Raw genomic sequence first — 24,136 nt, 5'->3', positions numbered from 1 at the left:
GAGCGCAAACTCCTGCAGAATAATGCAAGACATGTGTGGTCAGGGTTTGAAAAAAAAAATACAATACACGTGAACCAACCACATCAGTGGAAACTGTTGGCCCCTCCGCCTCCCCTTCCTGCCCGTCTGTCTCTTACAGTCATGTGAAGAAGCAGCTGGACAGACCTAACCAGAACAAGGCTGCAGGGCCAGATGGTGTCAACCCCTGAAGACCTATGCAGACCAGTTATGTAGGATTCTACAGCACCTCTTCAACCTTAGCCTGAGCCAGAGCCAGAAAAAGATCCCAGAACTGTAGAAGACATCCTGCCTTGATTGGGCACCAAATAAATCTCATCTATCTGCTCTTAATGACTAAAGACCTGTAACATCACATCAATAGACCCAGAGAGACTTAGTGGCCCGCCCGAGTAAAGAAAAAAAAAAAAGACCCTTATAACCCAATGCAGTTTGCTTATTATTGTGGGGGTTCGAGTTGAATATCCTAGCAAACCCACCGTCATCTGGAAAAATCAGGCAGTACTGTGAGGATCATGTTCTTTGATTTCACAGTGCATTTATCATTATCAGCCTGCTTAGCTGTGTCAGAAACCCCAGAAGACACAGGTGGATGTCTCTTAATCGCCTGGATTACTGATAGGCGACTGTACCTTACAAACAGACCACAGTTCATGAGAATGAAATGTTTCTTATCTGACCAGGTGGTCGGCAGCACGGGAGCACCACAGGGCACTGTACTATCACCACTACCCTTCACACTCTAAACCTCACACTTCCAGTACAAGTCAGAGAGGTGCCGTCTGCAGAAACACTAAGATGACTCTACGGTTGTGGTGGACAGGTGAACTAAGTACAGAGAACTGGTGGACTACTTTGTGGCATGGTTTTGGAACAATCATCTCATCTTAAACCCTCAAGATAAAAGGAGATGAATGTGGATTTTTAGGAAGAGCAGGATTAAGAAAAATACTATTTCCATTTTTTATTTTTAATGACCAAAGAAAACTTATGCAAGTATGAGGAGAATATGCAAATTCCACAGACAAAAGGCACAACCAGGATTTATACAGGACACTTGATGCTGTTTAGCGACAGTGCTTACCACTGCATTAAACCGGTATGATTTAAAAACCCAGAATCTTTAGCGATTGAATAAAATAGTTAGTTGTATCTGGTTTTCTTCCTGCAAAATAAAACAACTGAATTAACATCATCCAACTGTGGTGTCTCCATATATATTAGCAGGGGTTGTCGTTACAGTGCATGCCATACTGTACAGTGCAAACTCTCTCTGGCTAAACGGCATTGCAGAGCATGTCCTAACATCCTGTATCCTTTTGTTTCCTGTTGGTCTCTGCTTCAAAGACTGTCCGATGAGAGCAACAAGAGTAAAACATATTTTAAACTTCATTTTAGGTAACAATTAACAGAAGGATAAAACTGCCTGGTTTTACATGATAACATTACTACAGGCATTAAGATTAGTCTGGCGCTATATAATTCTGTCAAAGTACAGAAATATAATCAACACTCAGCAAATGAGCAATGGGAACATAAAGGATTTAATTGTATAAACAAAAATCATTTTGGCTGTGTTGTTGTTATGGCTGAATACAAACTGAAATTCTGTTTAATGTACATGTTATTCTTCTTAATGGAAGATTGCAGCCTGATGATAAAAGCAAGCTCTGGCCCTTTTCTGCAATGAGGTACATCCCCCTGAAACACATGCATATGGGGTACACACAGAAAACCTGGTCTTGAAAACAAAACCACCCCACCAGTCATTTTCACATGAATCTTAATTAAATGGGATGTGTTTCAGGCTTCCAAGTATGTTGTCACTTAAAATTCCATGTTTAACATCTACATTTTGACAGTTATCCAGCTAAACAAGTTTAGAGGCTATAAACAGACAAGATGGCATTTTAAGTCCTCCATCTGGAGTTTTCTCTTTTGACTTATTCGTCTTTCATAGAACTGGCAAAATATGGGGGAAAGGTGGATTTCATTCTCATTTCCTTGTCTATTAATTCCTCCTTCCTCTTGAGTTTACCTTAAACTGAAAATTGGACCAAGAGCCACATTTTAAGTTGAGTTAGGGTAGAATTTCAAAGCTCTAAATATCATATGTAGAGGACAACATAATAGGCCTTTCTGTAGGAATATGGAGGCTGACACAGTTTAACTGACAAAAAAATAAAAGGTGTTAGTGTGTTAATTCTGTTATTCTAGAAAAATCAAAAAACGGGGAAACAAAAGTATACAAGTTATAAGATTAACAGCATTAATTAGGTTTAAATAGAGAAGATGGTTAGATAACAACTGCTATAACAACAAAGTAAACCAATATGCTTGTTGTATGGTTTGTATTATGTAGATACTACAAAAGGAGTCTTTTTAAACAAAGAACAATACTAGCAACTACCATAATAGTAACATGAGTATCTACAGTGCTCAATGATTATGTTGTGTGACGCAAAGCAAGCACCGAAATATGCACTGCACCCTCGAGCTGAATTCAGGCTCCAAAATAAGCTTTGTTGACCTGCCGTTACTGCTGTATGTTTCACACAGAATGAAAAAGAAAAGTAGAAATGCATCACTTCATTAAATTCTACAAAGAAAAGGAGTTTGGAGATTCTACCAGTCTGTTATCAGAGCTGTTGACTTTTGAGGATACATTTCTACTTCTATTCTGTATGAGACACTATCAGTTTGATGATATCCTGGCAATCATTTTAAAGAACAAACCTCATTGTCGTTTTAGTGTTAGGGTTATAGTTAGTAATTTATTCATCTCATTATATATATCTCATCATATATTAACCACAGAAACACACAATCCAGACAATCCCAGGCCCTTCCAGGTCAGTAGAAAGAAAGAAAGAAAGAAAGAAAGAAAGAAAGAAAGAAAGAAAGAAAGAAAGAAAGAAAGAAAGAAAGAAAGAAAGAAAGAAAGAAAGAAAGAAAGAAAGAAAGAAAGAAAGAAAGAAAGAAAGAAAGAAAGAAAGAAAGAAAGAAAGAAAGAAAGAAAGAAAGAAAGAAAGAATAAATTCCGTTGATACGTTTTTGTGTAACAAATATGGCGGATCTGAGTCATTCCAGTTTTGCAGTACAGGTGGACTAGTTTAATTGTTTTTATTAATTCAATTTAATTGGTGTAGTTTAGTAGCATTTAGTATTCTTTTAGAGCAGTGATTTGGCTCCAAAGAATGAATGTGGTGATAGATTTATAGTTAAAAAGGTGGAGTTGAATTGGTATTTTTTCTATCGTCATTTTAATTGTTATCGGGATAAATGCCAGAAATTATCGTGATACATTTTTTAGTCCATACCGCCCATCCCTACTTCCCAGATGTCCGAGCTTCTTGCGCTATTTCTAAGGGAGAGCCTGGACCCTGCAGATGAACCTCACGTCCACCTCTTATATCAGCGAACTCGTTCTTTCGTTCACTATCCACATCTTGTGACCATACTGGTAAATGGAGAGCTTTGTCTTTTGGCTCAGCTCCTTCTTCACCATGACAGATCCTTGCAGAGTCCGCATCAGTGCAGACAACACACCGATCCGATCCTGTGGATCTTCCACTCCATTCTTCCCTTACTCGTAAACAAGACCCCGAAATACTTAAACTCCTCTACTTGGAGCACCATCTGATCCCTGACCCGAAGAGGGCACTCCACCCTTTTCTGACTGAGGACCATGGTCTCGCATTTACAGCTGCTGATTCTCATCCCAGGTGCTTCACATTCAGCTGCGAACTGCTCCGGTGGGAGATGAAAGTCTTGGCCTGATGAAGCCAACAGAACCACATCATCTGCAAAAAGCAGAGACCCAATTCTGAGGCCACCAAACCAGACCTCTCTGCTCCTCAGCTGCGCCTAAAAATTCTGTGCATGAAAGTAAGGAACAGAATCGGGGATAAAGGGCAGCCTTGGCGGAGTCCAGCCCCAACAGGAAACGAGTCCGACTTACAGCCGACAATGCGGACTAAGCTCTGACACCGGATGTAACGGGACGGTAGGATTGAGGAGGTTGTCAAAGTATTCCCTCCACTGACTCACAACGTCCCTAATTGAGGTCAGCAGTGAAATTGCAGTGCATATAGTTTTGACAAGCAGGAGCAACTAAAATTTCTTTTTCACCTTGATTTAAAACAGCTGAGCAGCAGACCTGCAGTTGTTGGGAGTTTGTTCCACATGACGAGCATAAAAACTGAACTTCTCCGTTTAGTTTTTCGTCTGGAAACAGAAAGTAGACCTGAGCCCTACGACTTGAGAGTATTGGTTTGGATGTGACAAACCAGAAATATTAATTCAGTGTGTGTTTTTTTTTTTTTTAACAGACGTCATATTTTTCTTTGACAGGCAGCCAGTCTAAATATCTGAGAACTGGAGTTATATTATCCACTTTCCTGGGCATCACTGAGGACACAAGCAGCACCATTCTTGTCTAGCTGCAGCTGTCTGATGGACTTTTTAGGGAAGCCTGTATGAACAGCGTTACAGTCGTCCTGTCTACTAAAGATGAATACATGGCCAAGTTTTTCTGAATCCTGTTAAAACAGCAGTACTTTAATCTTTAATATGCTCTTTAAATGATAATAAGCTGGTTTCACAACTGTCTTAATGTGACCATTGAAATTCAAGTCAAAATCCACGATTACTCACAGATTTCTGGCTTGGTTATTGGCTTTTAACACCACTGTTCTGACTTTCAATCTTTTTTCCTTGGATTCAAATCTATTATTTCAACTTTATCACAAAAATAAAATAAATGGTGGCCTATTTCCTAAATGCCATGCAGTTACATTGTAAATGTCAATATTATGTTTGACACTCAAGTGAAATCTCACTGCCCAAGATATCAAGATATCAAGCTAGATATCAAGCTAACTTACATGGATTGTATTGTGAGCGTTGTTATAAAGAAGGAACTGAGACAATTGAAGAAGACTGACTAAGTACTAAATACTAAGTATCTATGTATTGCAAATCATATTGCCATCCCAGTTTTCACCTATGATATTGCATGTTTTCCTAATATCGTGCAACCCTTGTCATCACCCCCAATCATCATCAGCTTGTGACTTGCAAGAACTATTGGCACATTGGCCTTGAATGTCCTTTAATAACTCAAAAAGGTTGTCCCGATGAATTGATAGTTGTAGAGACAAAAATAAATTCAATATGTGAGATTCAGGGTTAATTCACAAATTTTAAAATTAGTTGTTTAAACACATTACTTCTCTTTGGTCTTCAGTAACTACATTTCCATGTTGCTGAGGAAGCAATGGGATGCAAGTTATTTGCTGTTAAATTTTGCTTTAACTTCTAGAGCTTATGCAGCAATATCAAATTCAGAAGAAAACAAAGCCACTTCGTTGTGACTCATTCATTATACACAAATACTCGTGCTCATGCCAACCTGCAGCACAGAGTAAAAAAAGGCAATAGGCAAGTTAACATCCATCAAATCATTAAATGAGCACCAAAGTAATTACAGATACTGAAATACTTGCGATTTTTGTCTCACAAGTACGTATAATTATTAAACCTTGCAAAACTGCAAACACATGCAAAACTATCACATGGTAAAAGAGAAAGCCTGGTAATTATTAATTAATTAACTTAAGTACACACGTTTGAATTTATATCTAATATTTTACCTCTGATTTAAAGTCAGTGGAATTTTATGTCTTTAAATCATAAGAATCTATATTTCTAAGGATGCGCATCAACTGGATATATTCTTTTTTTTTTTAATAAAAACGGCTCCTTTGTATTGAATTGGATTGTTATGAATGAATTTGGAATCAGACAGTTAACCATGAATCTGAATCAAATGATTGACAGTCCCCCTAACCGATAACTTTACATTTAAGTCACTTTCCAAAACAGATTTTCCTGACAATAAAACCATGATGTCTTCATATATATATTTGAAGCGAGCTGTTACAAATATTAAGCTAATGAGAATTCAGAGAAACAATTTCAAAAGAGTAAAAATAAATAAATAAATAAAAAAAATAAAAAAATAATGGCTGGAACTCCCAACACGCATGATTAGCATTTCCTTATGCCTGGCTCTCAGCTCATTTCTCCTTCCTGTTTATAATGAAGAAATGCAGACACGCTGCACCCACACAAAATTGTGATATATTCTATGAGCTCTGAGCTGCTCTTAGTCAAATGCAGCTTAAAAAAAAAGGACGGAAAAAAGGAACTGGCTCCAGATAAAAACCATAAACAGATGACTGATGGTGTAACAGCTAGGGACAGAGACATTAGGAGGGGGAGAAAATAGGAGGAGGAGAGAGACGGGTAAAGATGGGGGTGGGGACTGAAATAAAAGGAAAAAAAAACATCACGGTAGTAACCATAGAAATAGATTCTCTCCCTCAATCTGGGTTCTCATCCTTTTGCCTGTCTAATCTGTAAACGCTTTTTCTTCCCTTTCTGTTGCTGCTGCTGTCATGATCTGCAGTCTGGAGCACCATTAACCTGCTAGAGCGCTGACATGGTGCTACAGAAATTAAACCTCCATCTTCTTGCTTTATAATCAAAGGTGAAAAGGCCAAAAACTATTACAGTAAATTACATTTCCAAAGTCAAGGCTGTAAAAGTCAAGAGGCCACAAAGGTTCAGAGTTACAGGGAAACCACAACAGCAGCAGCAGCAGCAGCAGCAGTTGCAGCAGCAGCAGCAGCAGCAGCAGTGAGGGAGTGAGTGCATCTATGTGTGGGGTTCCACTTCTCAGCAAACCTCATTGACACATGCAGCTGCATACCAATCAGTGTTGAAGGCAAGATAGCGCAGGCTAACATCATGGTTCATTCATTTGATTTACCTATGCATTAGATCAACTGAGATTGATCTCAAAACACATAGAAAAGCCCCAAAACAGACATTTAGACGATGAGAGCACCGGAGAGGAGGGGGATCCCTCTCTTCCCGAATCCTGGTTTTGACACAGCATATGGCCAAAACACTTTTAGCGCTAAAGCACAACACTAATGATAGGGACATCACCAACTGCCCAGACTACCCTGCTAGGTCACCTGAAACATGACTACCTGGAAAATGTTGCCATAGTTATAAATAAATAAATAAAAAAATAAAAAATAGTCTACTGGCAGAATAGTAGACAATGCTAGCATGGGTCTTAAAACAACAAAAGGTGTCACAGAGGTGCAAGAAGTCTCTTTACGATTAGCGCAAAACACTGGATTGACTTCGGCTGGGGGGGGCAACAAAAAAAACAGTATTGTAAACAGGTAGCACTTACTCAGCTTTAGCCAATCCTGTCAATGCTCTGCTGAAGAACCAGCCTAGAAAGGGCAGATCCTGGCCCTGGAAGCCCGCTGGCAGAGCTCCTTGATGGGTTGCTGAGGCTGGCCGGGGGGCAGCCTGCTCCGGCTCCTCAAAATTGGAGGTGTCATCTTCAGAATGCAATGCAGGGACGAAAGGCGGGAGAACTGCAGGAATAAGAGAGGAGGGGGGAGGTAAGAGAGAGGGAGGAAAAAAAGAAGGTAATAATAAAATAAGTCAGTACAAAAAAAAAAGATATTTAAAAAAAACAACAAGGAGAAAGGGAAGATAAAGGAAGGGAGGAGGAACAGAGCGGTGGGAGCCTAGAGTGCGGTAAGTCGCGCGTTGATGCACATGCTGCCTCTGTCCCTCCCTCCCTCTCTCCCTCTTACATACACACTCGCTCTCCCTCACTGCAGCAGAGCAAGCTAATCAGCTGGAGCCACAGCTGAAGCAAGAGGCTCCATCGGTGTTGGACTGTCAATAAACAGGTCTATAACTCAAATATTGTCGGTACGACATTCAATATACATTTCAAAATAAATTTAAAAATTATTAATTACAAAGCTTCCAAATATAGGTGCTAAACATAATCTAATAATTACGTGGGAAAAAAAATTTCAAAATAAAACTTTACAAATAGGAATATAAGTAGGAATATAATAACTAGAAAACATCTCAGAGGATAAAAAATGTTTGATAAATACATTTGTAATTAGAAAGTCTTTGCTATCTCACGACAAAACTGAAAGCTTTTTGTCAGAGTCAAAATAAACTACCACCCCTGCATCTATATTTGAGAATTACAGGCACAGTGAAGGGATCTGGTTTTAATTTGAGCGTAAAGGGTGTACTTTGTAACAGCTGGTCTGCTAACAATATAAACCTTGATGGCAACAATGATGCTAAGTAAAAACGCACATGTATTTCCATTACAGAAAGCTTGTCTGGTGTTGCCTGTGTACAAGATTTGTGCTGCGTCTGTTGTGGAGCAGACGAGTTGGAGATCTTTACTTCGTCTGCCTTCCTCACATCCCCGCCCTTAGGAATTAACTGGCCTGCTGCCAACAGCACACAGAATCTCATTATTTTACTAATGACAACACCATTGGTGTCATAGTAGCTGTTTTCATTGTCTATATGCACCCACAAACAATGCACATCCACCTTTTATAAACAGCATTAATATTTGATAAAAAAACCTTTTAAAATCTTTTCAACAACCAGATTTTAGGAGCTCTGTGACATTTCCAGCCATATCAAGCATTTTACTTGAAAGACAGGAGAACAGACTGTAAGGAGGAGGGAATCCCCTCACCTTGTCTTAAATTGTTCCAGTCGACACTGGAGAAAAAGGCATGACAGCGGAGTCCCTGGAAAGCCAGTCGCTCCTTTGCTCCGCACAGCAAGTTCCTGATCAAGTCAACAAACTGCCTACTGGTACGTGGCTCTTCTGGAAACTTTAAGTAACGCTGTGAAAAAACAATATGAGCATTACTTATTACAGTATATACTAAACTCTCATTGATTTGATTCAATTAATTCTTATGGGTATACCAAGTAGACATTCTGAGTGATACACTATTTACAGGTCAGACACAACCAAGGACAAGTACCCAACCACAGGACAGTCTATGTACCTGGAAGTTGAGAATGTTATGGATGGTCCTGGTAGAAGTACCCTCAGCAAAAGGGGACTTGGCATAGATCATCTCATAGGCAATGACTCCAAGAGACCACCAATCACACTCAGCTCCATAGGTGCTCTGAGAGCCCCCGTTCATGGCAGTGAGGACCTCGGGGGAAAGAAAATCCTGGGTCCCAACAGGGACTGTGGGAGATGCCACCTGGAGAAAAATATCAAGAAAGCAGTTCTATGATGATCAAGCACACTGCAGTCAAAACAAAGGCCTAAACTGCAGTCAACTTACTGTTTTGTTAGCAGTCAGTCTGGCAGCAGATCCAAAGTCAGCTAGCTTAATGTGACCAGTCCGATCAATAAGAATGTTTTCTGGTTTGACGTCTCTGTAAGTGAACAGTTCAGAAGACATATGATACTGCTTTTACAGATTTTTTGGTTGCCTAAGCCCTAATGTGTCAGCTGTTCTGAGAATAATGGAATACATCTGTAAATTTCAGCATTGCTTTTATACCACGACACTCAAGGGAAAAGCCTAATCAATTTAGTGAAAGCTTCAAATGGTGAAAATACTGTATAACTCGGAACCTTTGCCGTCATTTCTTAATGGCCAGTGGTTTTAGTGTAGAAGACAGTGTATTACCTGTGGACGTAACCCAGCTGGTGGACAGCATGAATTGCCTCTACCAACTCAGCCAAATAAAACTGAGCCATAGATTCATCAAACTGATCCTCGTATCGGTTCATCAGAGACATCAAGTCACCACCTGGCAAGTACTCCATTGCCTAAAGATATTCACAAAATGTATACAAAAAATAAATAAGGAATATAAATAATGTCAAGTATACAATGAAAAGATGGCAGACTACATCTATGACCAGGATCATAAATTAATTTCAGAGGTGTCTGAAATATATATATAAATGTTCACAAATATATGTGTAAATTAAGATTACAAAATAAAAAACAGAGTAAGAGATATAGAGCAACATGTCACATTTTACAAAAAGCTCTGCGCAGTTTAAAGTTATAGGGTAGTTCCCCCGATTATAGATTCAGTTATGTAACAACTTGATGCTATTACTGATTCATCTATGATACTGCAGTCAAAGCACTGCTAAAAATACACCAAGAATAACGGCAAAATCCCTGTGAAGCTTTTTTTCTCTGATCAAGAAGACATTTTGTGCTTGCACGTCACAGCAAAAATCCCATTTAAAGATATATTTTTTTTCTTATATTTTTAAGTTCAAAAACACAAATCATTGGTGGCGATGGTCTACATCTTCTCTGTTGCCAGAACCTTAAAAAGTCACTAGTAAAGTTCATGTGATCTATATGGTTACAGCCACAGAGCTATAACAGGCAAGAGCCTCTGGAGCATGAATGGTCTGCAAGTCTGAATGAACAGGAGCATTCTCTAGTGTTACCTAGCAACAAGGAGACTTGGTGCCTCTCTGACACACAGATAAAGATGGATGCTTTGTATTTTCCTCCATGCCCACTTTGTGTGCAGAATGAGAAGGGGGGATGAGTGAAAAGATTAAAAGGAAGGATTGAGACAGACATGCAGCATGAAATAAGGTATGCAGAGGGTGGGAAAGAAAAACATAAGGTAATATATATATATTAGAAGGCTTTGCTGAGCAGGAAATAATGTTTATTTAACCCAGTTGTCAGAGAAAATATTGATTTTGTGAAATTAACAGTAATCACAGTTATTATACTGCAACTTTTGTCTGCTGGTTAAAATGACATAATGGTTTGAAGCTTAAGATTAGACTACTAAACTAACAAACATCGTGAGAAATAATTCTGCTTTCTTTCTTGACCACAGCCAAATCATTAACTTGTGCTCATGCTTGTAGATCTACACAGAAGAGTATGTTTTCTAGCAATACAAAAAGTTTGTTTTGAGGGCATGACTTTTGCATGTTAATACAAGAAGCATTCACAAGAATATTTAGGAATGTTATGGTGAAAGTTGCATTTATGGTATAAATTAGTCAAACATCTTGTGAATTCGTTGCAAACACTAACTTCAAAGCCGATTTTGTGTGTGGATTGTTGATGGGTTGACCATCATTACATTTTATTATTAATAAAGGACATTTTTATTTAAAATAAAGTATTTTGTAAACAATGAGTTTGAAGGTAAAGTGGTATCGTTTTTATGAAATTTAGTGTAAACAGTCAACCTAAAGATCTAAACCACAATATGAGATGCTTTACACAAACGCCATAGCATCTACATTTCAACAGAAAGTGGTTCGTCGCATGCATCTACTCTGCATATTTATTTATTAGTTTACTTATCTGCAAAAGAGCAGAAGATTCTTCTGTCATGGTGGAGAATTCTTATGTAAAAATTCGTTTCAGTACATCCCACAGATAAAAACAAAAAATGCTTACCAAGTAGACATGATCTTTATCCTGAAAGGCATAAAGAAGCTGTGGGATCCAAGGGCTACTATTCAGAGACAGGATCTTTCGCTCCTCCTCATAAAAAACCACCTACAACAAATTATAAAAAGGCATGTAATTAAATATAGTATGTTCAAGTACTTCAGTAGTAGTCAAACAATTGCCACACAAAAAGCCCACGTGGTTATAAAAACAATCTGTCTGAGAACACCAAATAATTAAAAGTCCCACTTGTTTCAAGTGTCTATTTCTTTCTGTAATATTATCTTAGTTATAAGTATTTTTAAACAACTATAGATCAGAATTAGTGCTAGGCTAGCCAATTAATCGGTTTATTTGCCATTTGGTGATGATAGTGGGTAGATTATTTTCCAGATGATTTCTTGAGGCTGGTAAACAACTTAATTAATGCAGAGTGGAAAGAAATAATGTCAGCAGCGGCTGTGAAATAATGTCCTTGATTATCTTTGTTACATCAGCACCGAGTGTATGCCTTTTTTTCTTTTATAATAAATGCATTATGGGCAAGTCTGCTTCTTCAAACAGAGACAATGCAGATTTATACTGGGAAATACATTTTCAGTTGAATTAGTACCACAAGTAATGACATTCTGTATTTAAATATTTTAACAAGATGTTATCAACAACTAGGCGACTAGGCTAGGAGAAACTCTTAACTTACCACAACCCTGAACAGAGTAAAGCAGGCATAGACAAATGTATGCATACAGTAGATGATGATAACATTATATATCCAGCACTAGATCATGCACCTCTCCATATACCACTGAAAATACAGATCAGTTAACTAACAGTCACTAAAACAACAATGAGACTTGTTGATGAGCAGAATTATCCTATTCTAGCCTTGCTTTATGTTGCTTATTTTGCAAATTTTCTGTAATTTAGAGTAAAAAGCCTAATAAAAGAAAAAGATCAGCACAGAGCAGAATTATCCAACCTCAACTTCTTAATATCCACCAAAGTTCACATTGTGTTATACTTGCTGTAAATAACAAGTGGGCTATAACATTAATGTCATGTAAGACAAATTTCACAGAAGTAGAGTTGAGTAGCTTATTTCACTCTCTAAAACCAAATGCTCTGAAAAGATAAAGCTAATGCTAAAATTGAGGATTTGGACTGTAACCCTGTGGTATTTTGACTACCACGTCACAATCATTACAACTAATACATCAGGAAATTGTATAAACCTTTAAAATAAATGGGCATGTGTCCCATTTTAGCAACACAGCATCAAGTGACACAAACAAAACATGTCTTGTTTATTCAAATTGTGCAATGTGTTGTTCACTTTAGATCTCTTCCTGTCATAGCTTGCGTTATATTCTGACAGAGATCATTTCTATTAGCCTTATGGCAGAAAGCACAGCTGTGAAATACAGCTTTAAATAAAACCATAGAAGGGAACACTTCGAGCAGTCAGGGTACCTCTGGCGAGCATGTGGAGGTCTGCGTGACCCTCCAAGGATTGGACTGAACTACCACCTAAACTGGTAATGGTGGTACATTTTGCATGCAGAACGTTCTCTATGGTGTCTCCATCTCCAGACTCTCTTGTAAATCACATATGCTCAAATTAGGGCTGTTCGATTTTGCCCAAAAATAAAATCTCGATTTTTTTCTCTCAAAATCCGATTTTCGATTACGATTACGATTATTTTGTGAATTGACAAAAGGCAAAGAAATGATTTCAAATATGCAGTTTGGCTTTAAGTGCAAACTTTGCTCTTATTAAAAATGAATGAATAAAGTGCAAAACTCTGTAAAATAAGTTGAAAAAAAGTTTTAAAAAATATAATAAAATATAAAGTTTTATCTCTGAAAAAAAAAAATCAGCAAATCAGCACTTGCAAACATACAGTAAGTTATATTTCCAATTAAATAAAACAAGACATTTTCTAATTAAACTAAACTGGGTCTTTGCATGCTAAATAATAATGCAACCCATGAAGGAGGTAGAGGTGTGTAATGTCAGTCATTACATTTGCTGTTCACATTTGCAAGTTTTTTGCAAGGAACACGAGCCGGTCTACCGCATCTGGCTTGAGGGATGCGCGGTGGCATGTTACAACGCCCCCTCCTACACTAAAGAGCCTCTCCCATGGGGCACTTGTCGCAGGTATTGAGAGGTATTTCCATCAATCATTAATATGGTATCAATCATTAATATGTGTGCAGACAAGGTTAAAAAAAAAAAAAAAAAAAAAAAAAAAAAAAAAAGCGAAAAATCGATTTTACGATTTTCACGTTTTAACATCGTTCTAATTACATAATTGCGATTACGATTTAAAATCGATTAATCGAACAGCCGTAGCTCAAATGTGAACCTGCTCTCATTTATAAAGAGAACAGGGCACCAATAAGAAACCTGCCAATTCTGGTGTTCTCTGGTAAATGCCACTGGGGCTGTAGGGTGCCGGGCCATGAGCAGAAGTCCTGCATGTGGATGTCAGGCACTCATTAAACCCTCATGGAGTGTTTCTGACAGCATGGGTAAAAACACACTCTGGAGGTCATTTTATAGGGCTCTGGCAATGTACCTGTCCCTTCACAAAGGGGGCAAATAGCAATCCTGCTGCTTGGTTATTGCCCTCCTACAGCTGCTTCCCCATCTACTGTTGTACTGGCCTGTCCTCTGGCATCTCCCTGCTATTGACACTGTGTTGGCAGACACAGAAAACCTCCTGGCCATGGCACAGATGGAGGAGCTGCACTGCCTGAACAACTTTTGTGGGCTGTAGGTACCACCTCATGATACCACTAGTGGTGAGAAATTTGGAAAAAATGTAAAACTAGGCAAGAATCCTCCAGAAAGGATGAGAAGAGGGAAACAGTGTTGCTACAACTATTCTTTAACAGGGGTTGTTTTGCTACTCGCCTCCCAATTCCACCTTTTGTCAGTCCAATATGCACAACAGCAAATGAAACTGATTAACATTATTACACTGTTACACTGTGATGACGCTGTGTTATTATTTTTTCCTTGTTGTACTCAGCTCTATAGTGCTCTCTAGTGAGCATTTATAAGATTACAGCTTTGAAACACCTGGATTAATGTTAACATTTTTTCAATCCCTCATATATCACATTGCTTTGGAAACCATTTTGAAGCAGGATAAATTTGTTAGATTTGGACTATAGACATACATATATTTTCAACAGTATATAGCACTAAAGTGAACATTTTTAATCTTAAAATTCAATTTTACAGGGCTGTTGCCAGAAGAGACATTTCATCTTGTAATATCAAGAAAAGCACAGATGTATTACTCATATAATTCACAACGGCTCTGTATAAAAGTAGGTCATGACAGTCCTGTGACCACTCATCACTGCACGTCATAATCCTTAAACTGTATCTCAGCTGAATCTAGTTATCATTAACTTCATCTGTTGACATGTGCTTTCCTTGCTGTGACAAACATATTTAATTGAAAATGTGTATATGTGACACGTGTTACTTCCGTGTGTGGCTCATTTTTCTATAATTTACTACTCTGATATTTTAACTAAATATGCCTTAATTAAAATGTAAAAGTCTTACATTTTTTTGAGTGCGCAGAACTGCCTTGTTCATCACTTTAACGGCACAAACATCTCCGGTAGCCTTCTCTCGGACTACTTGGACTTCGGCATACCGACCGCGACCCACCACTGAGCGAAGGTTGAAGTCCTGAAGCCCTGGCTGCAGGGCCCGCAGCTCTGAGACCACTTCAGAAACTGTTTCACAGAAACACAAACAGGTTCTTTTTTTTAATATATGTAAATGCATAGATGTAAATAACCAATTCAACAGCGTATTTAATTGTGGGTACGCAATTGCACATTCCATCAGTAAAGCATTCAGTTCTAACTGGAAAATGTGAAGCTTATATTTTAAAACATTGTGGAATTATTTATAGTAATTTCTATATATGTCATTTTGACGTTAAACTTAAAATGAACAGAAAACAGAATATGGTATCTGGGTCTCCAGGCACAACCAGGCAGTTACTGTGAGTGTCATAAAAACAGAATCAACTCTATTAATATGGAGGTAGATTTGTGTCTTAATTATTCAATCAAAAAAAAGATTGCTTCAATCAAAAAATATATTTTCAATTAAAAAAAATTCACTTCAATAAAAAAAAATATTACATGTCTGACTCTGGACTGACCAATGGGGAAGCATCCACCCACTGCGGGATGTTTGTGTCAAAATGATTCAATCAAAAAAAAAAAAATCCCTTCAATTCGAAAAAAATATTTTAAATCCAAAAAAAGTGTTCAAATGCAATTTCTTGGGTCTCAAATATTTTTTTTTGTTTTTTTTATTGAAGTGATTTTCTTTTATTGAAAATATTTTTTTTCTTTTTGAAGCAACTTCTTTTTTGATTAAATAGACACAAATGTCCTACCCATAATATGGCCCAAACACAAAACAAAAAACAAAAACAAAAAACTTCACTTCTATCAAAGAAAACATTTCCAATCAAAGAAAAACAGTCATGCATTTTTTTGAGTCTCAAATATTTGTTTGCATTCAAACACTTTTTTTCTTTGATTGAAATTTTTTTTGATTGAAGTGAAATTTTTTCTTATTGAAAATACATTTTTTGATTAAAGCAATCTTTTTTTTGATTGAATAATTAAGACAAAAATCTACCTCCATACATTAAAAGATGCAAGGAGGATATGAAAACCTTCCGGCACTGCATTCCAGCTGTGAAATAATGTATGCTTACATTTATTGACAAACTTTTCCACGTGCTGTATCTTCATAAGCTGTGGGGAAGTGCACTCCTGATAGAGCAGCAGCAGCGCCTCCAGAAAGTCCTCCCGTCCTAAAGAGCATCCTTCTTCCTGCCCGCACAAGCTGACTCTTCCCTGGGGACAAAACACACAAACACAGGAAGCCTGCTATTTAAGGAAGTTACTGCTACTGCCTACTGGTGTAAAGCCGTTATAGGTATTTGACGCACATGTAACAGCGTGAGCAGTACTCGAGTTGTAAAAATAAAAATCAGGGGGGATGGTGGATTTTATCATATGGGGACAGATAATTTGTGCTGAATACAAATAATATAATATATTAGAAATAATAGCACTGACCAAAACACCTGCAGAAATACTGCAGGAATGACATACAGCAGTTAAATGCAGCCTTCTGTAAACTTTAAATATCCACTGGGCTTACATCAAATACATCAAAACACAACAATAAAAAACAGTTTTATGAACTTATCAATATGCCTCTGTCCTTCACAGGATAAGTAAAATGGATCACTGCAAAAACTCAAAATCTTAACAAGAATATTTGTCCTATTTCTAGTTAAAATGTTTCATTTTAGTAAAAAAAAATCTCATTACACTTAAAACAAGACTCATCACTGGATAAAACAACAATTTTAACCTGTTTCAAGTAGATTTTCACTTAAAATAAGTAGAAAAATCTGACGGTGGAACAAGATTTTTTTGCTTGTAATGAGAAGATAAATCTTGTCCCACTGGCAGATTTTTCTACTTATTTCAAGTGAAAATTTACTTGAAACAGGTGAAAATGGTCAAATAAGTAATTTTTCTGGTGTTATTTTTCTGGTGATGACTCTAAATGTTGAAATAGCAGTAAAACCACATTCATTGATGAAATGACACAAGGGATGGAAAGGGGGGTGGCAGTTTTACAGGGGGGATGATTTTGACCGTTTTTATTTCAGGAGCAGAGGTGTCAAGTAACGAAGTACAAATACTTTGTTACCTTACTTAAGTAGAAATTTTGGTTATCTATACTTCACTGGAGTAATTATTTTTCAGACGACTTTTACTTTTACTCCTTGCATTTTCACGCAATTATCTGTACTTTTTACTCCTTACATTTTAAAAACAGCCTCGTTACTCTATTTCATTTCGGCCTTAAAAAAAACTATCCAGTTAAATTGCTCCATCCAGATAGAGTGAATTTGGTTGTGGTTGTTTCAGATGTTCTTGTCCAGTTTTGTTCTTACAGATTCCTGCAACTAAACTTGGATGTACATTCCAATAAAGGTTAGGATAAATGATAACACGCCTCTGAAGTTTGACTTTTTGCACCATTACAATACTTATAGGCAACTAGTCATCATATCTGCTGCTTTTGATTTTGATTTTGATTTGATCTTTATTCATCTTGAACAAAACAAAAATACACCATACATCAACAACAATAATAAAGCACAACCAGTTTTGTTCAAGAAGGGACAGGAAGAAGCAAATGCTTATCTAGTCCGGCCCCTTCTTGCAATATAAGAATATCCGATATATAAAAGAATAATAATAGCAATAACAATAATAACAACAATAATACATATATACAGTATATACCCTTCTTCTTGACATATAAAAGTATGTGAATATAAAAGTAATTAAAAGACAAGTGAGTCAATAAATAAAAGTAGCTAAAACGAAAGGCGTCAAGCACAGTAGTCTGAAAAACATGTTAATGCTCAATAGTACACATATATGGTTCTTTAATATATTTGCATTATACTAAGATGCATTCATTTTCAATGGCTTTTGTCCTTAATGGCTTTTCCCCCCCTTACATTACTTTTACTTTTATACTTTAAGTAGTTTTGAAATCAGTACTTTTATACTTTTACTTGAGGAAAAAACTTGAGATGATACTTCAACTTCTACAGGAGTATTTTTAAACTCTAGTATCTATACTTCTACCTGAGTAATGAATGTGAATACTTTTGACACCTCTGTTCAGGAGGGATGCCACCCCCCTCATCCCCCCTTAGCTCCCGTCCTGAGGTGAGAAGAGAAGGGTTATATGTGTATATGTGAGAAGCCTTTACCTGGAACAGCTGGTTGAGCCTCAGGCCGCGGCTCGTGATGGGGTCAGCAGCGGAGGAGGGCAGCGTCTTCAGGCTGCCCTGGCTCAAGTATTTAAACTTCAACATGGCTTCCTCGCTATTAATAACCTAAATAAACGACACACGCGGGGAATGTAGTGTAATAACAGTGTTTTTCTAAAAGGCAGCGGGCTGTCCTTTAGCTGTGACAGCGGCTAACGCTCAGCTCTGATCTGACCACTAACTGTCGTTACTGTCTTCCGCTCATATCCACAAAAGCGAGATGGCACGGAGTGACAATACTCACCAGACTGCACCGCGGTCACTAATAATATTCCTTTTACATAGAGACGCATGTTACGTTTTAAAAGAAATGAAATAAAACTGTCGTCCTGCGCATCACTGCTGTTTCCGGGTCAACTTTCAAAATTTGCGCGTTTCTCGTCCGCGTCACGAGCCTGGTGAACGAAGCTGGCCTCTGATTGGTCGGTCTGTTTTTTGTGGGCGGGCGCAAGTGTAGTTTTAACCAATCAGCACACGGTGCTCTTCCTAGGACAGCCTCTATTTACTGTTATTACAAGAACATTTTGGGAACCTATGATCCTATTATTGTTGTAATTTTATTTAACTATGAACAAACCCAAACTCAGTTATTCACTTAGCCATGGAAAACGTATTAATATCCCTTTCATTTTTTTTGTGCCATCCATTATCTCCATGGTCTGATATAGCCTAATAAACACACAGAGTGGTTTTTATTTTTTTTACTTATCAGTCTGAAGCAGGGGTCCTGCATGTTTTGGATATCTCCTTGCATCAACACACCGGATTCCAATTAATGATCATCATCAGCTTCTCATTCAGGTCTGAACAAGTGTGTTAGTGAGTGACACAGTCCTTTGTATCAGGGTGTAAAGAAGCAGGGAAACATCTAAAACATGCAGGACTGCGGCTCTCTAGGACCAGGGTTCTCTACCCCTGGCCTGAAGAACGGCTTCGCAGATCATTTTTATTGCTTATCTCATTCAAGCTCCCCAGTATTCATTTTTCAATAAAGAATAACAGCCAATAACTTGCAAGATAGTCAAAGTCAGGGCCAAAACCTTTATTTCCAACAGTAATACATTTTTTCTTTTTTAGTTCCAGTTTTACAAAACTGTGTTGCAATATGACCTAAACTAATAAGGGTCGTGGAAGAGAGATTGGGGACTAGCCAGCTGTCTTCAGCTCTCCCCAGTTGCTGTGGGAGTTGTTAGAGGTGTGCTGTTAAGGTTGGGGTGCAGTTTGGGATTTGGGAGCGGTGTTGGGACTGGTTTTGGGATTTGGGGGTGTAGGGGCAGGTACAGGTGCAGGGCCTGGGCCTGGGGCAGGGGCGGGGGCTGGGGCAGGGGCAGGGCCAGGGCCTGGGCCTGGGGCAGGAGCAGGAGCAGGGGCAGGCGCTGGAGCTGGGGCAGGTGCAGGGGCAACATAGCACCCTCTCTTATGCCACTGCATGTCCCGCACACGTCGGACGGACTGGATCTGAGGTGCAGGGGCTCCCCAATCATTCCAGTGCTTGAAGTCTCCATGCTCAAACACATACTGGCGCCCTCTGTAGCCGGGATACATATATCCCACCCACCTTCAGAAGGACAAGAAACAGTAAGTAAGTCACGTTACAAAAGCATGTATAAAACAATGTTTACAACCATTAAGTTCTCCTTTACCAGACCACACAACTATCTTATTTCTTAATTATTTTGATCCACTGATGAATCTGCAATATGAGACAAAGAAGATAACATCTTACGTTCCACTGATGGCTTTAGCACTGGCCACACGATCCTGGAAACCATGAGCCCAGAGGCTGGGCACATCATCATCAACAATCTCCATCTTTCTGCCTTCAAAACCTGCATTCTCAAAAAGGTGGAGCTTGTGATCTGCGCTTTCCTGAAAAGAGAAAGAGCATGTGCACATACATTCAACTGTAATTTACATGCACTTATTTTACACTTAACAGTTGAAGTGCAAAAGGTCTACAGCCATGGGTACCAACCACTTTCAGAGGCCTGAAGGAGCTCAAAATGTAGCTAGTCTGGCAGTTGGTCCAGGTGCTCCAGCGAGGATACTCTCCCTTCTCAAGCACAAACTGCTCTCCCGCAAAACCTGGACGCTCGAACCCCACCCATCTGACAAAGACAGAGAGATTACAGATAAATCCACACATTTATCCTAAGAAGGTTAAACCAGTGCTGAGATTCAAGAGTAACTGAGTCACTCACGGTCCCGACTCCACAATGACTGAGCCGACTTTTGGTGTCTTCTCCAGTAATTCTTTACATTCACCAGACAACTCTACTTTTTTTCCACGAAAGTTCTCATATTCAAATACGGCCAACTACAAGACAGGAACAGGGGGAACAGTTAGATGATATGGCCCACACTATCTCTGATACAATTTTTGAGTCCACTTTAAATAATGTGATTCAGATTCTGAGGAGCGTAATGATGTTTGGGTTTAACTGGCAAAGTTAAAGTAATGTGCATCTGTTACCTTGTATGTGGCTCCAGCTCCTCCTTGGCCCTTGTCTGCAGGAAGCTGGTCTGGGGATCCCTGCTGTTCCGTCATTTTTCTCTCTACTAAATATGACATATATAAGTGTCTGTAGAGTTCCACGTTTGTCACCTTTCAATAAATGTTAAGTAATGGATTTCAGTAGTAGTTACACATGAATAAAAATGGTTCCTGCAACTTGACAAGCATGTTTAACCTTTAATACCTGGACACATATGGAACTTTAGAGCGTTCGCTTTAATCATATCAAATTGTTGTTGTGTCTGTTGTTTTTGTAAGAATAAAAATTCAAAAACATTACTTAAGAAATAAGTATTAGACGAGGAATAAGAAGTTATTTAAGAACATAAACCCTTTAACGGACAGAGATTTTCTTGATTTCCATTTACCTGGATGGCTTGTGCTTCGCTGCACCCCGAACAAGCCACACTCTCCTTCTTTCCACTCTCTTATCTGCCTGTCTCAGTGAGAGGGTGTATGTGGTTGTGGAGGCCTGGCGAGCGGTTGGTGGATGCCAGTGGGGGTATTTATGGTTTATTTCTGGCCACAGCAGCAAAAAGCCTGTTGATGCAGCAAGTCTGTCGCACCCATTGTGTCCATGACACTGCTTCTCAATAGGCTTGCCCTCAGTCGCTGGCACACTGGCAAGCGCTGCCCAGCTCTGCCCATGCTGCCATCCTGACCATGATCCTATAATGGGCACAAGCACTGACTGCCAGCCAAGAGAATGAACAGAGATCGCTCTCACTCAGCACTATTGGCCCCACCCAGCTATCTTGCTGTCCTCTCTCCAATCTTCTACCTTTTTCTTTACCTTTCTCTTGTGTCATCATCCAAAATGATTGAGCGAATTTCTGTTTTCTTATTTACATTTAAAAAATGTTCAGCATCAACTGGATGTAACTGGCTTTCCGCTTTAATGGGTCATAAAATGTACAATATGTTACAATAGTCAGGGTTGCAATAATAGACAAAGTGTTTACGCTGATAACACACAAACAATTAACATTTCTCATATATTCATTGACCGAGCCCATTAAATATTTACAGAGGAACATGCAAAATATGAGTCCTCTGATAGCCCGGGAAAACACGTGGTGAAAAAGCATTTGCATCCACCCAATAAGATGTTACACATTAACTGGTAAACACTTTTAAGGTGCTGCTGGTCTGTCTTTGAGTTAATATCAATAGGGTACTTGTTTTACATCTTTTTCTTAGCAAATGATAAAAGAGTCCCCATGCGCCAACCCCCCCCTCACAAAAACTTGGAAAGGGATAGAAAGTAACTGCAAAATGTTCAGACGTCCGACAGTAAACGGTTACACATACCGTCTATAAATAGCGAAAGTTCAGTAACATGGGCATTATTCCTAGAAGTGGGTACCCAGCCAAGATGAGTCAAAGAACCCAACACACAGTCCTCACTGAGGTCGAGAAGGAGCCATGAGCAACAGCTACAGGCTTGAATTCACCACTGCAAGTGGCAAATAACTCTGCTCATGAGTCTACAGAAAAAACTATCGAGTAGGCAGGGGTGTCCATGGCAGAACACGAGGGAGGAAGTTGCTGCTCTCCAAAATAAAAAAAAGACAGAAACATTACAATATATCTCAAGTTTGCCCTCTACAACCCTACTTAAAAAATGTTTTGAGGAATGATTGGGGTGGCAGTGGCTTAGGTGGTACAATGATCCAAGGACTGGCGGTTTGAACCCCGCTCCCCCCAGTCATCCGTCATCCTTGGGCAAGACACTTCACCCTCCTTCCAGTGAGGGCCTCGCTGGTGTGTGAATGTTGGTGGTCGGAGAGGCCGTTGGCCCGGATTGGCTGCCACGTTTCCATCAGTTTGCCCCATGGCTACATATGTAGCCTAGCATCACCAAGTATGAATGGAGTGAATTTATTATATACGACCATTGTAAAGTGACCTTGGGTTTCTTGAAATGTGCTATATAAATGCAAATTATTATTATAAAACATAAGAAAACAGAATAATGTCTGTGCTTAAATCTTTAGAAACCAACAGAACTTTCTAAGCACAAAAAAAAGCTCAAATCACAGGAGAACAAAAGCAACATTTGAAAATACCTGTGTTTTTTCATACAAATAATTGAATCAGAATAAACAAACAAAGATAAAAAAGATAAAACTATTGCAATAAAAGAGTAAATCATGATTAACATGAAAAATGAAAATACATACTTCAGTTGGTACTAAAAGCTAAAGAAAAAGGTCTGTCTTTGGTGGTTTAAAAATGATCAAGGCCTCTGTTATTAGACAGTAAACTGTTCCAGTCTGGGAGCTGCCCCTGAAAGTGCTCCAGACACTGTTTTCTACCCACTCCATTCTGCAGCTTATGCTGAACTCTTTCTTCCCTGTCCTCCTCTGTTTCCTCTCCTCCTCCTACAGTAACTCTTTATTTGCACAGCTTTACTAGTATCCCAAAAACAAGAACAATAACCTTATAATAAACCTTATAACCTATAACCTTTCAAAAGTGGTGTCAAACTGTGGAAAGTGCTTTACATGAGTTTAACAGATTGTTTCCCCCCCACCACTTCAAGTTTGCTAACTGAACAAAAAAAGCCCACCAAAGATAAGCTGTGGTAGATTAGCGAGGGGTGATGACTTTGGAAAGAGATTTTTCGCTGTTCAAGCTTTTTTTTTGGCACACGATAACACCACCATGTTGTAAATCACAGAGCAAACAGAACAGTGACGATGCAAGAGGTGAAGAACACCTGTTATGGGCAACGGTCAAGAGAAGTGGAGAACAGGGTGGAGGCAGGGTGGAGTGGGTGGAAAAGACTCTCTGGAGTTATCTGTGAGTGTAAAGGGAAAGGTTCATAAGATGGTAGCGACCGGCCCTTCTGTACGGCTTTGAGATTGTGGCACTGACCAAGAGGCACCAGGCAGAGCTGAAGAGGTTAAGGTTTGGGTTGGACACCTTGTGAGCGGTTCGATTGAGGTGGTTTGGGCACATAAAGAGGAGGGATAGTGATAGTGAAGATAGATGCTGACGATGGAGCTGCCAGCCAGAAGAAAACGGGGAAGACCAAAGAGGAAATGCATTTGCAGTGTGACAGAGGCAGATTTGGCAGACAGGCTCATAAAGTTTCATTGCTCACTCAGGATTTACACATAGGTGTTAGTGTATAGAATATTCAGTGGGACTGAAAGGGCACAGCTTATCGACATCCTCCTGACCATGAAGAACATTTCACTGCCCCAGGGGCTGGAAGATTAAGCCCTCACTTATGCGGACGTGTTTGCAGTGTCAACAGAGTTCCTCTCCAATGTCAATGAAAGGTTGACGTTGCCAAACTGAATTTGCGGCTCCACTGTGTCATGGTGACAGCA

At 38.9% G+C, this 24,136-nt stretch overlaps 2 protein-coding genes across 11 annotated transcripts in view; both read right to left on the bottom strand.

The window, feature by feature from the left end:
* Positions 1 to 18,639, bottom strand: part of cita (citron rho-interacting serine/threonine kinase a) — a 57,160-nt gene extending 38,521 nt beyond the window's left edge. For 6 of the 8 annotated variants that reach the window (XM_061727750.1, XM_061727755.1, XM_061727753.1 and 3 more), the window contains exons 1-9: positions 18,221 to 18,506; positions 16,127 to 16,268; positions 14,947 to 15,122; positions 11,367 to 11,468; positions 9,597 to 9,739; positions 9,246 to 9,339; positions 8,955 to 9,161; positions 8,633 to 8,786; positions 7,292 to 7,481 (exon numbers count right to left, since the gene is read on the bottom strand). In XM_061727750.1, coding sequence (XP_061583734.1) covers positions 7,292 to 7,481; positions 8,633 to 8,786; positions 8,955 to 9,161; positions 9,246 to 9,339; positions 9,597 to 9,739; positions 11,367 to 11,468; positions 14,947 to 15,122; positions 16,127 to 16,268; positions 18,221 to 18,325 — 1,313 coding nt within the window. In that variant the 5' untranslated portion in view covers positions 18,326 to 18,506. The other 2 variants (XM_061727751.1, XM_061727756.1) reach the window with 2 other exon arrangements.
* A 668-nt stretch (positions 18,640 to 19,307) lies between these two features.
* Positions 19,308 to 21,310, bottom strand: LOC133449490 (beta-crystallin B3-like). 3 transcript variants are annotated; one of them, XM_061728643.1, is made up of 6 exons: positions 21,164 to 21,310; positions 20,754 to 20,839; positions 20,482 to 20,597; positions 20,256 to 20,388; positions 20,007 to 20,149; positions 19,308 to 19,838 (listed from the first exon to the last, which is right to left on the bottom strand). In XM_061728643.1, exons 2-6 carry the CDS (start codon positions 20,826 to 20,828, stop codon positions 19,484 to 19,486), a joined length of 822 nt encoding a protein of 273 aa, XP_061584627.1. In that variant the 5' UTR covers positions 20,829 to 20,839; positions 21,164 to 21,310; the 3' UTR covers positions 19,308 to 19,483. The 3 variants fall into 3 exon arrangements, with proteins under 3 accessions (XP_061584627.1, XP_061584628.1, XP_061584625.1); XM_061728644.1 differs by having other exon boundaries at positions 20,754 to 20,836; positions 21,164 to 21,286; XM_061728641.1 differs by having other exon boundaries at positions 20,754 to 20,885; positions 21,164 to 21,285.
* Between the last annotated feature and the right edge of the window lie 2,826 nt (positions 21,311 to 24,136).

This window comes from Cololabis saira, chromosome 8 (genome assembly GCF_033807715.1).
Source record: "Cololabis saira isolate AMF1-May2022 chromosome 8, fColSai1.1, whole genome shotgun sequence".
NCBI lineage: Eukaryota > Metazoa > Chordata > Actinopteri > Beloniformes > Belonidae > Cololabis > Cololabis saira.
The sequence above is the reverse complement of the archived record's forward strand: the minus strand, read 5'-3'. Positions and strand labels throughout refer to the sequence as shown.

What these genes read in the sequence shown, in the direction of transcription:
- LOC133449490 (XM_061728641.1), bottom strand. Translation starts at nt 20,852, where the DNA reads ATGTCATATTTAGTAGAGAGAAAAATGACGGAACAGCAGGGATCCCCA. An exon ending in GAGCTGGAGCCACATACAAG is followed by an intron (nt 20,598 to 20,753) that starts GTAACAGATGCA and finishes CCTGTCTTGTAG; the next exon opens with TTGGCCGTATTTGAATATGA. An exon ending in GCTAAAGCCATCAGTGGAAC is followed by an intron (nt 19,839 to 20,006) that starts GTAAGATGTTAT and finishes GTCCTTCTGAAG; the next exon opens with GTGGGTGGGATATATGTATC.